Source organism: Diaphorina citri, unplaced genomic scaffold (genome assembly GCF_000475195.1).
Source record: "Diaphorina citri unplaced genomic scaffold, Diaci psyllid genome assembly version 1.1 scaffold537, whole genome shotgun sequence".
NCBI lineage: Eukaryota > Metazoa > Arthropoda > Insecta > Hemiptera > Psyllidae > Diaphorina > Diaphorina citri.
The window spans coordinates 71849-87063 of NW_007377971.1; the positions used below are offsets into that span (position 1 = coordinate 71849).

General features: G+C 43.4%; 2 protein-coding genes across 2 annotated transcripts; both read left to right on the top strand.

Annotated features, from left to right (window-relative positions):
- Positions 1-83: 83 nt before the first annotated feature.
- On the top strand, positions 84-6905 carry LOC103509864 (serine/arginine repetitive matrix protein 2-like). The gene is made up of 9 exons (XM_026824076.1): positions 84-1718; positions 2041-2235; positions 3368-3723; positions 4280-4429; positions 4460-4656; positions 5251-5343; positions 5587-5713; positions 6394-6566; positions 6666-6905. The coding sequence occupies exons 1-9, from the start codon at positions 109-111 to the stop codon at positions 6903-6905; spliced, it is 3141 nt and encodes a 1046-aa protein (XP_026679877.1). The 5' UTR covers positions 84-108.
- A 586-nt stretch (positions 6906-7491) lies between these two features.
- Positions 7492-9634, top strand: LOC113467726. Its single transcript, XM_026824077.1, has 4 exons — positions 7492-7613; positions 8077-8217; positions 9014-9060; positions 9316-9634. The coding sequence occupies exons 2-4, from the start codon at positions 8104-8106 to the stop codon at positions 9632-9634; spliced, it is 480 nt and encodes a 159-aa protein (XP_026679878.1). The 5' UTR covers positions 7492-7613; positions 8077-8103.
- Positions 9635-15215: the final 5581 nt, after the last annotated feature.

A 15215-nucleotide genomic window follows, 5' to 3' on the forward strand; every position in this document is an offset into this window, starting at 1 on the left:
ATGAGTTTTTCAATCCTATTTCTATCGATCTTATTTGGGCAGGATTAACCAAGTTATAATTCTAAATGCGATTCTTTACCAGTGGGTATATTACCACATTCAGTGACAATGTCCCCAGTGGTACCCCCACCTTCTGCAATACCTCCAGTTCCCTCTGTAATAGCTTCAATGCCGTCAGCAATACCTCAAATGCCCTCAGAAATACCTCCAGTGCCCTCTGCAATACATCCAATGGGTTTAGTACCACCCCCCGTTCCTACCCCAGTCCCAGCCGTATCAGAATCCCCTCAACAATACGACCCTATCCCTGACAACAGCCGGTACAGTCCGACCTCTATGTCTGTGGGCTCATCCAGCCCTGAACTCGACGAGATCCCTCTGCCCCCCAACATGTTTCTGGACGAGCCCAAGCCCAAACATTCCTCCGAACTGGTCTCGTTATTTTCCGAAGAAACCCGAATGAGTGCCTCCTCAGATAAGGTCAGCAACAGTGCCTTCGCTAAAGAGGCCAAACCGAGTTCAGCAACCGCGGCAGAGCCCACTGCGTCCAAATGGGACTTTGAACGCGGCGAAAGTAAGAAGTATCATTTTGAAAATGTCGGCCATAGGTGGAGTAAGCGAGAGGAAGAGGAAAAAGACAGGTCTCCTGTTAAAGTGGTGAAAAGCCCGGCTGAGTCCAGGTGGACTAAGCGAGAGAAAGAGGAGGTGAAAGAGGAGAGGACAGAGAAGTCCCCTGTGAAAGTGGTGAAAAGTCCAGCTGAGACGAAAGTGATGGATATGTTTGCCGACGAACCAAAGGTGGAAGCCAAACCACTAGAAGCGGTCAAACCTTTGACGATGAGCCTGGCGCCTAAAGCGTTGCCCGCCAAAGTCGCCTCGCCGAAGATGGCCTCCCCCTCCCAGTCCGGCAACCAGAGGTCCATCATGCTCTCTCTGAACCAATCCAAGCTGAAGAAGATCTCCACGAATATTTTCGAACAGTACGAGAGCGAAGAGGAAGAAGGAGAAATCCGGGAAAGAAGCGATGAAAAGCGGGCGACTCTGGAAGAGCTCAAGTTGGAAGCAAAACTCTGGGAGGAAGAGCAGAAGAGACAGGAGAAACTGGAGAAGCGGGCAGAGCAGCCAGCTCCGGCGAAATCCAAAGACGACAAAGATAAAACCTCCGAGATTCTCGCCAAGGTAGAACGGGAAGCGCAGAAGATAAAGAGGCTCATCGAGGCGGAAGAATGTGGTGATAGAAACCTACAAGACGCACCGGCGCTGGGAAAAGTGGGCGACACTCCTGGAGAACCAGCCACACCGGGCGGGTTCAAGCTCTTCATCAAGAACTTTGCGAATTCCCACAATTTCGTGGAAAGAAATCCTGACGATCCTCAGCCACCGGAAACCAACCTCAAACCTTTTCAACACGATCTCGAAAACGTCACGTCCGAAGATACGTTTGACAATGACTCCAACCGTTCGCCCTTCGTGGGGAGTTCCCAGCCGGGGCAGGATTTCCCGCCTCTTGTCCGAGCTGGGAGTGAGGACCGTAGACCGCGTTCGCCTGTACCCCCGGCTACGTCTAAGTTCCCGCGGTTCCAGCCTAGATCCCCGGAGAGGAGAAGGTCACCACGCCGGAGGAGGAGTAGAAGTAAATCGCCCGGGCGGAAGAGAAGCAAATCCCCGTCAGCCCGACGAAGAAGGAGTACGTCGCGAGATAGAGATCGGAGAAGACGGTAAGTTATTAGTGTTTTTGCTTTCGTTAAAATCGGTTCAAGGCCTCAGAGAAAGAGATTTCTGGAAACAAGTAAAATAATTTACTAGGATTGATGATATCCTAATCCTAAATCCTAAAAAAAGTACCGCTCACTAAATAAGATTACTATTTGGACCTATAGGAATTTTTAATTGTGTTAAGCATACTTAAATGCTTGTCACAAATATCGTTCCCCCATTATTTGGACCTATAGAGGTCTGATTAGGTGCACTAATTGAAAGTTCATTTCTTTTCGACAACAGAATTCCTCTTTAACTAAAATCCAACCTTTCGCTCCACAGAGGTAGACGAACAGTATCCAAAGACCGTTCCAAAAGGCTCTCCCCGGGCCACGGTAGGAGAAGGTCCCGGTCCAAATCTCCCGGCCGTCGCAGATCCCGGAGTCCCGGCCATAGGCGGTCAAGGTCACCCGGACACAGGAGAAGATATTCAAGGTCACCGAGAAGAAGACGAGGTCATTCAAGGTCACCGAGACGGTAAGTCAAGGTCATCTGGACACTGGAGAAGATATTCAAGGTTACCAAGACGGTAAGTCAGGGTCATCTGGACACAGGAGAAGATATTCAAGGTCACCAAGGCGGTAAGTCAAGGTCATCTGGACACAGGGGAAGATATTCAAGGTCACCAAGACGGTAAGTCAAGGCCATCTGGACACGAGAAGATATTAAAGGTCACCAAGACGGTAAGTCAAGGTCATCTAGACACAGGAGAAGATATTCAAGGTCACCAAGGCGGTAAGTCAAGGTCATCTGGACACAGGGGAAGATATTCAAGGTCACCAAGACGGTAAGTCAAGGCCATCTGGACACGAGAAGATATTAAAGGTCACCAAGACGGTAAGTCAAGGTCATCTAGACACAGGAGAAGATATTCAAGGTCACCAAGGCGGTAAGTCAAGGTCATCTGGACACAGGGGAAGATATTCAAGGTCACCAATTAATAATAGTGCTTATTTATACTGCTTACATGGGACTGAGAAGTCCCTTTACTCTAGCAGTAGGCTACTACTATTACTGTGGTGAAATTCTCAATTTATATTGAGGATAAAATTCCATACCTCGACTGGGATTGAACCCACACCCTCCTGTTTACCAGGCGAGCGTCTTGACCACTACACCATCGAATAGACTAAATAGAGGAATACCCGGCCCGGAGTTACTGGGTTCGAATCTTAGCATAAACGGTAATTTTCTGGCAAAATTTTTCCTGTCCTAGATAGGCATGGGTGTAAAATAATGTGTCTTGATTTCGTTCTTCATTCTAATAACAGTAATAACGTTTTGACACTGGTAATAAAATGAAATAACTCAACCCCCAAACGATTAACTTTCAGGACCGACCTTCTCAGGGACGCCTCCTCCGAGCGCCCTCCCAAAGGTGTCAGCTTCAAAGACGGCATTTTGCCGGGCGAGGGCACCTCCCAGTCGGAATCCGAAGACAAGCCCATCTCTCCCGCAACCGAAGTCAAACCCACCCCGGCCGCGGGGAAGAAAAAGAAAAAACTGAAGAAGAAAAAGTCGGAAAAGGCGGGGAAAGTGAAGATCCGGATACTTCGTGTCACAGAGGAGGATAACGAGGAGGAGTTTGAAATTCTCCTCCATTCAACAGGTCCCGCTCCCCGTCAAAATACAAAAAGCGCCACTCGCATTCTCGCTCTCCCCTTTCGCGGCCCACAGCCTCTCCTTCCCGCCCCGGAGTACGCTCGCCTAGGCGATCAACTTCACGCGGGCCCCACTCTCCCTCCCGCGGTGGTGCTGGTGCTTCACGCACCCTGAGATCTTCCTCGCGGGACCCGCGCGGCCCTCGCTCCCCGTCGAGAGACCCGAGAGGTCCCCGGTCGCCGGCGCGAGGACCTCGCTCCCCGCGTAGAGATCCTAGAGGCCCGAGGTCGCCGGAACAGGAGTATGTGGGCTCGTCCGGGCATGCCATTCCCGTGTACTCGGACGCACTGCCTCAGCTTGCAGGTAAATAGACAGTACTTTCAATTTTAAAACTTTCATTATTATAGGACAAGGAAAGTAAAAATGGAGGTTGAAGGTTCAATTTCTCGATAGATGATGATTTTTTTCACAAAGTGACGCTTTTTAAGGTCGAATCTGGTTTTAGACGCCACCTAAGGTCAATCAGAATTCAAAAGTGCCCTACAGGACTTCTGGGACATAATATTATGTAATGTTATTAAACCCATAAAATACACGATACCTTGTTTAGACTGCTGGGGTAAACAGACTTTTTAGTCTCGTTCAAGCAGAATAAACAGGGTATGTCTATTCTACTGTATACCCAATAACTCGGTTGGTCCACACTGGTGAGACCAAGGGTAACCACTGACCACTTCATCTCTCTATTCCAGATTCAACCATGATCTCCCCGAGTGACCCTCTAGGTCACCCTAGCACCACGGGGTCCAACTCCCCCAGTCTCGTTCAAGCAGGATAAACAGGGTATGTCTATTCTACTGTATACCTAATAACTCGGTTGGTCCACACTGGTGAGCACCACTTCATCTCTCTATTCCAGATTCAACCATGATCTCCCCGAGTGACCCTCTAGGTCACCCTAGCACCACGGGGTCCAACTCCCCCAAACGCATGTCCCTAGATGACCGCATCCGAAACGAGCTAGGTCACATGACTGGCGGGGCACCTCAGGACATGGCTCAGCATATGGGCCAACAAGGTCATTCTATGGGCCAACCAGGCCAGCCAATGGGCCAACATGGTCATTCTATGGGCCAACCAGGTCCGGGCTATTATCCGTATGAACAATATCACCATGGTTACCAAATACCGGTGGCGGGGCCTATGGGGGGCGGGGGCTATTGTGAGTGGCCCAACAGTGTGGTGGGCCCTGCCCCCGGGCCTGAACAGTATCCTGGTGCTAGTCATGTTGTACAGGTATGTAGGATTTTACTTTCTATTTTTCTATTTATAGGAAAATGACCTGATGGTCAATTCCCAGCATTTGATACCAACCAACCACTTTCTATTTATTATTGCTATTATTTATTATTATTATTTTCAATACTATTTTCACCCCTTGTACCCTAACTATAGTAATTTTATTTTACATTTTTTTTTTTTTTTTTTTTTTTTTTTTTTTAACAAACCTCAGGGATCCTTTTGGGAAGTGCCAACCAGCTAAAATTATCAAACAGTCAATATCATTGATTCTATCAAGACCACAAGCCCAATTATTGGATCTGGAGGTTGGCGGTTCCAGTCCAAGTCAAGTCATGAAATTTGGCGTATTATTTTAAGCGAGGAAGGACATTTGTGAAGAGCATTCATGTTTAACACAAATAAAATTCCTTTTTTAATTGTATTTATAAACTACCTATCTGAAAATATCAATTTGTAAACAAAATTGTACATGCTTAATTGCTTACCTAAATTATGTCCACAATTCCACCGGCTTACCTAAATCATTTCATATGCTACATATGTACCTAGGTTGAATTTGATTGAATGTTTGTCTACTACATATTTCAGATGGGTAACATGTTACGGGTGGTACCCTCAGAATATCCCCAAGCTTCTCAGCCAGGAATGCCCGGAGCCAGTATGAATCCTGCCCCTATGAAGGTACGTATACTGTTCATTCGGTGACAAGCTAGCGGCCTCCATACATCCTCACCCAGCCTGGCTGGGGCCGGGAAAAGCCAGCATGCGATTGCCCAGATAGTATTTCAAATTTGCACTCGTATTTTGATTGCAAATATTTCAACGGGTTACTTTCTGGAGTTCTCGTGTTGACCCAGCACCTAGCACCTACATGTTTTTTTTTTTTTTTTTTTTTAATAATTTTACGGGGGTAGTACATTCAAGGTCACCGAGAAGAAGACGAGGTCATTCAAGGTCACCGAGACGGTAAGTCAAAGTCATCTGGACACAGGAGAAGAAGATATTCAAGGTCACCAAAAAGAAGACGAGGTCATTCAAGGTCTCCAAGACGGTAAGTCAAAGTCATCTGGACACAGGAGAAGATATTCAAGGTCACCGAGGAGAAGACGAGGTCATTCAAGGTCACCAAAAGGGTAAGTCAAGGTCGTTTAAATCTACCTCGGTGGTGTAGTGGTCAAGACGTTCGCCTGGTAAACAGGAGGGCTTGGGTTCAATCTCAGCCGATGTATGGAATTTTATCCTCAATGCAATCGGATAATTGGACCATAATGATAGATAGTAGTAGCCTACTGCTGGAGTAAAGGGACTTATTATCTTATTAACATTATTTTCATCATCATCATTGTTGTTGCGTCTTTGTAGCCGAAGGTTGCTCAGATTCTTCTAATGACATTCCTCCATTCTTCTCTATTCTCTGCCATTCTTTTGCAGTCCCTATTTGTGTTGATGTTGGTCCATTCCAACATTATTTTCGTAAACCTATTATCACTCACTCACTTCAACAGGTCCCGCTCCCCGTCCAAATACAAAAAGCGCCACTCGCGTTCTCGCTCTCCCCTCTCGCGGCTCACGGCCTCTCCTTCCCGCCACGGAGTACGCTCCCCTAGGCGATCAACTTCACGCGGGCCCCACTTAGACAAGTCCGGTGGTGCTTTTTCGACATTTTTTAAAAGCATTTCTTTTCGACAACAGAATTCCTCTTTAACTAAAATCCAACCTTTCGCTCCACAGAGGTAGACGAACAGTATCCAAAGACCGTTCCAAAAGGCTCTCCCCGGGCCACGGTAGGAGAAGGTCCCGGTCCAAATCTCCCGGCCGTCGCAGATCCCGGAGTCCCGGCCATAGGCGGTCAAGGTCACCCGGACACAGGAGAAGATACTCCAGGTCACCGAGAAGAAGACGAGGTCATTCAAGGTCACCGAGACGGTAAGTCAAGGTCATCTGGACACTGGAGAAGATATTCAAGGTTACCAAGACGGTAAGTCAGGGTCATCTGGACACAGGAGAAGATATTCAAGGTCACCAAGGCGGTAAGTCAAGGTCATCTGGACACAGGGGAAGATATTCAAGGTCACCAAGACGGTAAGTCAAGGCCATCTGGACACGAGAAGATATTAAAGGTCACCAAGACGGTAAGTCAAGGTCATCTAGACACAGGAGAAGATATTCAAGGTCACCAAGAAGAAGACGAGGTCATTCAAGGTCATCAAGACGGTAAGTCAAGGTCTACCTCCGTTATGTAGTGGTCAGGACGCTCGCCTCGTAAACAGGAGGGCTTAAGTTCAATCACAGCCGAGGTATGGAATTTTAACCTCAATGTAAATAGAGAATTTGACCACAATTAGTACATAGTAGCCTACTGCTGGAGTAAAGGAATTAACATTATTTTAGTAAACCAATTATCTATCACTCTCTCAATAGATCAGTTGCGCTTACTTGGGTGATGTTTCAAAGTCAAAGAGCAGGAAAAATGAGGACCAACGGAATTTTTCTTTTTCTCCTGCGACTTCTAGATACCGAGATAAATCGATTTAAAAAATACCGTTAAATCGAGAACTTTGACGTCACGGCATACGCTCCCGTAGGCGATGACATCATAATTCATGACTCCCGCTTCGTTTGTTTTTGCGCAAGCGTTTCTTTGCATTTTGACGTGAAATCTGACGTCACAACTCTTTGAACTTTTTCATTAGAACGGCAATTGAAAATTGAATTTTCGACGTTTTAAAGTTTTTTTTGGGAGTTTTGACCTCAGATTTGGATTTTTCACAACTTTTTACGTAGGAATCGACCTTTTATTAATAATATTTTCCCAATTGCATCTCCTGGGCAAGGAATTGGCTCGCCTGGAGCGAAAGGAGAAGCGGAAGAAGGAGAAGGAGCAGAAGCGACTGGCGAGGGAGAAGAAGAAAAAGTTGATTCTCCTGAAAGCGAAGAAACAGCTGTTCCGGGTAAGTTTGCTGGAGGACTTTAGACAGAGAGTGTAAGTTTAATTAGAGCGGGACTTTCTTTACATCCGTTCGTAAAACTTTGTAACCAAAAATCAGTTCAAAAGCGATCACCCTAAGACTGATTGATAGTCTGACGGAAAACTTTGACCCCTTCCTTAACACGGGAAAAGGCGAATAAGAAAAGAATTAATACATTTTCTACGAGGGGGGAGGAGAACACCCTAACCAGCCTAGCTGGCAGTTATCAAAGGGTTCTCTGCTTTTAAAGAATAAGCACAAGTCCTCACGATGGTTGACTGTGGCTCAGGACGAGCCAATTAAGCATGGCTAAAGACCATCACCCTGGTGTATGGCAGAAAGAAAAAGGTATCCCTTCTTTACTCTGCCATCACCATTCGGCTATAGCTGAAGCCGCTACAACATATTTTCTAATTCGAAGTTTTCCATTATTTCTCCTCTTCAGGACTCTCTCCTTAGGGATTCGCCCCTGATGTCCGTGATAGAAGGTCACATGAAGGACCTGGACGAGAAGCAACAGGAAGAGGAAGAAGAGGACGAGGAGAACAGTTCGCCTGTGATAACCACGCCCCCCGAGTTTGAGGAGGTAGCCCCGCCCGCGGCAAGGAATTGGCTCGCCTGGAGCGAAAGGAGAAGCGGAAGAAGGAGAAGGAGCAAAAGCGACTGGCGCGGGAGAAGAAGAAAAAGTTGATTCTCCTGAAAGCGAAGAAACAGCTGTTCCGGGTAAGTTTTGCTGGAGGACTTTAGACAGAGAGTGTAAGTTTAATTAGAGCGGGACTTTACATCCGTTCGTAAAACTTTGTAACCAAAAATCAGTTCAAAAGCGATCACCCTAAGACTGATTGATAATCTGACGGAAAACTTTGACCCCTTCTTAACACGGGAAAAGGCGAATAAGAAAAGGATTAATACATTTTCTACGAGGGGGGGGAGGAGAACACCAAACCCTAACCAGCCTAGCTGGCAGTTTTCAAAGGGTTCTCTGCTTTTAAAGAATAAGCACAAGTCTTCACGATGGTTGACTACCTATGGCTCAGGACGAGCCAATTAAACATGGCTAAAGACCATCACCCTGGTGTATGGCAGAAAGAAAAAAGATATCCCTTCTTTACTCTGCCATCACCATTCGGCCACAGCTGAAGCCGCTACAACATATTTTCTAATTCGAAGTTTTCCATTATTTTTAATGGAAAACTTCGAATTTTTCTAATTCGAAGTTTTCCATTATTTCTCCTCTTCAGGACTCTCTCCTTAGGGATTCGCCGCTGATGTCCGTGATAGAAGGTCACATGAAGGACCTGGACGAAAAGCAACAGGAAGAGGAAGAAGAGGACGAGGAGAACAGTTCGCCTGTGATAACCACGCCCCCCGAGTTTGAGGAGGTAGCCCCGCCCGCCGTCAAAAGTATTCTGATTGCTCCCGGACTAAGGTAATTCAAATAATAATAGTGCTTATTTATACTGCTTGCATAGGACTGAGAAGTCCCTTTACTCCAGCAGTAGGCTACTACTATTATTGTGGCGAAATTCTCAATTTATATTGAGGATAAAATTCCATACCTCGGCTGGGATTGAACCCACACCCTCCTGTGTCTTGATTTCATTCTTCATTCTAATAACAGTAATAACATTTTGACAGTGGTAATAAAATGAAATAACTCAACCCCCAAACGATTCACTTTCAGGACCGACCTTCTCAGGGACGCCTCCTCCGAACGCCCTCCCAAGGGCGTCAGCTTCAAAGACGGCATTTTGCCGGGCGAGGGCACCTCCCAGTCGGAATCCGAAGACAAACCCATCTCTCCCGCAACCGAAGTCAAACCCACCCCAGCCGCGGGGAAGAAAAAGAAAAAAATGAAGAAGAAAAAGTCGGAAAAGGCGGGGAAAGTGAAGATCCGGATACTTCGTGTCACAGAGGAGGATAACGAGGAGGTTGCGTCCTGCTACTATCCGCCCTCCGTTATACCGCCGGGATATACCAACTATGTGACGTCATCATCATAGATACATATCTATGACGTCATTGACTGGTAGCCACTGTTACAGAGCAAAGGCTTTCACGGTCGGGGCCACAATTTGAGGCCAGTCACTCACTATTAGGTGGACCTGATCAGGTCTACCTGATAGTGTGTGGCTGGTCTGAGTTTGGTTTTCCGATGTTCCGAGAAATTTCGTAAACATCCTCGACAGCTTTTAGATAACTCATTAAATTTTAGGCCCCGAGTAAGCCTCTGGAGAACCCATAGGTCGAAGACCACATGCGTCCAATGTAGCAGTTGTTTCATTGCTACGAAATAAAAACGGCGGTGAAACACTCATCTTGAAAAAAAAAAAATCGAACTATTAGTTGTTAGGAGTAGGTATGAATGCTTTATTTGAGATTAAATCATCTTTGTGATATGAGTAATGTCAATATGAAGAAATACAATGCGGTTTTAAATTAAATTATATTTATGACACCTCAAGCCCACTGCTTTAAAGGGACTAAATTATCTTAGTTGACGGTATTTTCCGTGAGGTTGGTTTTCGTTGGTGCAAATTTGTTTAGTAAAAATACTTAATGCCTGTACATATAGCGATCATAAGTACTTTTTGCAATGCCCTCTGTTACATTCTTCTAAATTTTAAAAACAGAACTTGGAAAGTTTAAAATCAAAAATAAATAAAAATACACCTTCATCAATAAAAAAATTCTTAAAATTTGTTTTTATAATTTTCCCCATTTTGACCACTGATGATTTTTCCGACTTTTCCAGGCTACAAGTTTATGACTGCAACCCTGACCGATTTTGTAGCTCAAAATGTTCGTTCCAAACATCAGTTGTGAGTCAAGATCTTCTTCACTAGTCCTCATCCAGTCTATTCCATCCTCAACTTAAGGTAGAAACACACTACCATCACGTCACGTGAAGTCATGGGGAGTCACAGATGTAGTTTGCCCCACGAAGGAAAAGGGATTGTTAAATTGGGTAAATTTAAAAAAATTCAAAGTTTTTCCATAATATTATGGGAAAACTTTGAAGTATATCTCTCTGACTCCCCATGATTTCATGTGACGTGACGTGACGTGATGGTAGTGTGTTTCTACCTTAAGGTATAACTATTTTTAAGACGTTTTATAGAGGGAACTGTAACTGCTAAGGTCTTATCGTCCCGAAAGCGAATAGAGAAGGAAGATAGGAAAGCCAGTCGTTCCGAGAACGAACATTATCCGTTCAGGATAAAATCCGCCCCAGGTGGGAATCGAATCGGCCCAGCGCTTACAAGGCAGACGCGCTACCAACCAATGTAACTAGGCTGACACACCTAAAGTTTAAAAGTTATTTATTAAATTTTATTGACCAATTCTGCAATTCTACCTTTTGCTTTCAATGCTTGGTGCCCTGATTTCTTTCAGGACACAAGTGAAGCTTTCCCCTCTTCCGTACCATTGTTCTTCCACAGTACCCTGTATAATTCCTTCGACAAAAAGAACAAGCTTTCAAACATAGTTGTAGTTTTTCCCGCTAACGTGTTTCGCCAATTTAGAATTTCGAATCTACAGTTTAGAATATTCGGCATGCGTAAAGGTAAGTGGAGTTTTAGATTTCACGTTACCTACCCTCAATAAAGGTGAGAGAAGCGCTGGTTCCTTTTGAGCTTTTTCCCTGTATAACCCTAAATAGGGAAACTTTGGTCCGGAATAACGGTCGAACGGTACCTTCTGGAAACAGGGCCCAAGGATGCTTTTAATCTACATCATTTATCGAATCTCTGCATTTTTTGTAATCAGTTTTTTAGGTATACCCACCTTACCTACTCTCAATAAAGGTGAGAGAAGCGCTAGTTCCTTTTGAGCTTTTTCCCTGTATAACCCTAAAGAGCGGAACTTTGGTCCGGAATAACGGTCGAACGGTACCTTCTGGAAACAGGGCCCAAGGATGCTTTTAATCTACATCATTTATCGAATCTCTGTGCCAAGTTCAGGCGACTTTGGCTGAAATCTAAACGCCTGAGCATTGCGAACTCTTTTTGAGTTTTTTCAAAGATTTGGCGTTAAATAGCGAACTCTTTGGAAGTTAAAGGTTCGATTTTTTATCCGACCTTCCTTTATTATTACAACAGTAATGAAAAGGTATAAGGGATGGACTATTGTATTCGCTTCGGTGTCGTCACTCTGTCTGTCCCCATAGAAGGACTTATCCAAACCTGGTCGACCTATATATCAAATTAACTTTGAGTTTTTTCAAAGATTTGGCGTTAAATAGCGAACTCTTTGGAAGTTAAAGGTTCGATTTTTTTGTCCGTCCTTCCTTTATTATTACAAAAGTAATGAAAAGGTATGAGGGACGGACTATTCGCTTCGGTGTCGTCACTCTGTCTGTCCCCATAGACATAGAAGGACTTATCCAAACCTGGTTGACCTATATATCAAATTAAAGGTCTTTTTACCAGGATCACGAAAATGGTGGTGCAAATTTTGTCCTAAAAACCATAAAGCCAAAAAACTAAAAAAACTGTTTTTGGGGGGATTTTTTTCACATTTTCTCACACAAATGAGCTCTGATCTTGAAATTTGCCGCGACAACCGATGAGCTCAAAGCGAGAAAGTTTTAGATAACACTTCAGTCGTTAATTTAAGACCGGTTTTAGAGTTACCTATGTTAAGCTACGCCGAGGAAGGCCAATAAATGGATGGGTGACTTAAACATTATATTGGGAATAAAGGGAGAACGGGCTCTAGTCTTGATTTTAAATCATTACATGAAAGTAAAATCAAAAAATCAAATCAAGAATAATAATAAACTGAATATTAAACAAATTAGGTAGGTACATAGGTACTGATTTTCTCTAATCACTACGGGCTAAAAAATTCCCGGAGGGACGGGCCCAGCTTGTTTTATCATTTCGTAGGAAGATCAAATTATTGGGAGCAAGGGTAAACCAACACAAGAGATTGTCTGTCCACTTTAGGTTGGTTTTTATATCACTTTTTTTATTATTATTTTATTGTTTGTCGATTGGTCTACCGAGACAGTTAGTTGTCCATAGGGAAAGGTCAGTTGAGGGTGTCAAGTTCTAATCGGCGCAGAAACTCTGCAAGGTTCTCAAAGATTAGAATGGGGTGCACTCAGCTTCATGCACTGAGGCTGAGTGCTCCCCAATACTTGCTAAGATTCGAACCCGCGATTTCCTGATAGGGAAACGCATGACTACTGAATGAGGTAGCATGCTCATTATGATCTTCGATAAAAAAAGAAGAAGAAGAAGATGATTGTTTTACAGCCGTTTTAGCCGTTTACCCTAGTTAGGGCTGATTGAGAGGCTGACGAAAAACGCCGAGCCCGTTTGTACACGGGAAAAGGCGAAAAAAAGAAGAAGATAATTAATTAAATAACCGCTAAATTAGACTCGTGTTGTCTGTGTCGTAGCATACCCACCCCGTAGTATGTCCCTCATGAGATGGACAATAAGAGACAAAACGAGATTTACATCATCTCTTAATACTACTTCTTACTTTGTACCACCAATAATAGACAGTATGTTGTACTACCTACATATTATGATTCTTCATTCTCTGTACCACCGATACAACTTATCTCTCTGATAACGTGATAACTGATTACATTACCAATCAATTCAAAACATTAACAAAATAAATAATACAAACTCATAATAACAATAACTCATTACATGGATAGTGTTCTTTAAAAGTAAATATTAGGTATGTTATATAAAATAAAATTCAACGTTTACATCAAACTAATTGGAAGAAAATATATTCAAAACACATCAGATCTGCATACCCTATAAGTATAAAAAATGAAGAAAAGTACCCACTGAATTTTTGAAATTATTATAACTATTTCAATAATATATATAAAAAAACACCCAAACACAGGTTCTACTACTATTTGGTAGAACCTATATGGGTGTTTTAACCAGATTACAAATAAAAATTAGAGAAGAGGAAAAAAATATGCCCACAAATTGAATTTTTGAATATTCAATCATCTTCTTATGTTCATAAATAAATAAAAATGGTTTATGTTAAAAAACTAATTACCAATTCATAATGGATTCGAGAAAATTGACTCCCGAGATACTTAAAGACTTATCTAACACATTGCGTGTAGGTACAACAGGATGATGTCCTCAATACGACAAATTAACTACCTGTCTAAAACTCACGCATTTAAAATTAAACACATTAAAGTGAGTGTTCATAAGGTAATTCTATTCAATGTTCATCGCTTACTAGAAGATCAGAAGAATGGTGAAGTGATGAACACAGAAGTAAGGTAGCTACACACTTACAGTGTTTAGACTTTAAGTGAATGGTACGTAGAACTCACTTAGAATAATAGACAAGGCCGTATTTTCAAGGGGGCCGAGGCCCATCCTCTAGTCTCATTATTCCTCCTTTACTATGGGGCGGACTCCGAAAATTTGGAGAATCGACCCCCGAAAAAGTTGTATAAGCCGCTGCTGACAAGCCCCTTTGGAACTTTTTAGGCAAACCGAGTGTAAACCAGTCAATCAGGTTGCTTAATGTAAGATTTACGCCGAGCCAAGAGTTAAAACGAGTTTACTCTAGGATCTTGGCCCCTCAGATTTTGCCCCGGCCATATGTCACCTCGTGTGGCCGAACCTTAAAATTAATCTTGACATTATAGTCAACCAGATTTACTTTCGTAGACCTCGCGTCTACCTAATTCCTTCGGCTTAACGCTGGTTCCGACTTCCTGGGTACTTTCTAAGCACACATACACGCATTACGAATTAAATAAATATTTATTCCATTTAACACGAAGATTGACAATGTAATCATGTCCAATTCTAAACCATATTCGCTTCGAGGTTTTTTCTTCAATAACAATGGGGGCTCTAATGACATCTTGGTCCAGGGCTGGGGTTAGGATGCGTGCCCGAGCCATCTCTGGGCGAATGTCCTCAATTCAATTGAAAGAAATATGAGTGGAGTTTTTTGGGGTATAGCGCGCCTGCCTTCCAAGCGCTAGGTCGCTAGTTCGATCCCCACCAGGGGCGAACTTTATCAGAAACATAGAATTCGTTTTTGGAACGACTAACGACTGGTTTTCTCCTATTCTGTCTTTCTCTCTCCTCTATTTTAATTTCAAGACGATAATAGGTACCTGTAAAAATCTAAATCGAATCTTTTTTTCAAATCTAAGCGGCCTAAATTTGTGATTCTCGGAGAAAGAATTTTACCTAGATAATCTTTTTAATTACTTAATAAAATCTCAAATTAATTCGAAAAATTGCAAAGAACGATCTTAAAGATAAGCGATTTTTTTTCTAGAAGAGGAACAAGAATCGGATCTTTATCTTCTCATAAATAATTTTTCAAGACCAATGCCTGTCAGAGGAAAGAGAGAGTATGAGCTAATATTGGACAGAGATGTATGGATAGGTTGTGTCTTGGCTGAGAGGAATACAGTGGGTGCGACGAATACTGAAACATTAATCTTTCAGTGCTCTAGTGGTCGTCGTACTCGTCTAGTACTCAAGAGATCCAAGTTAGATTCCCGGCCGGGCTGATAAAATCAATTGAAAACACAAGATCAATTTATTTGGTAGGTAA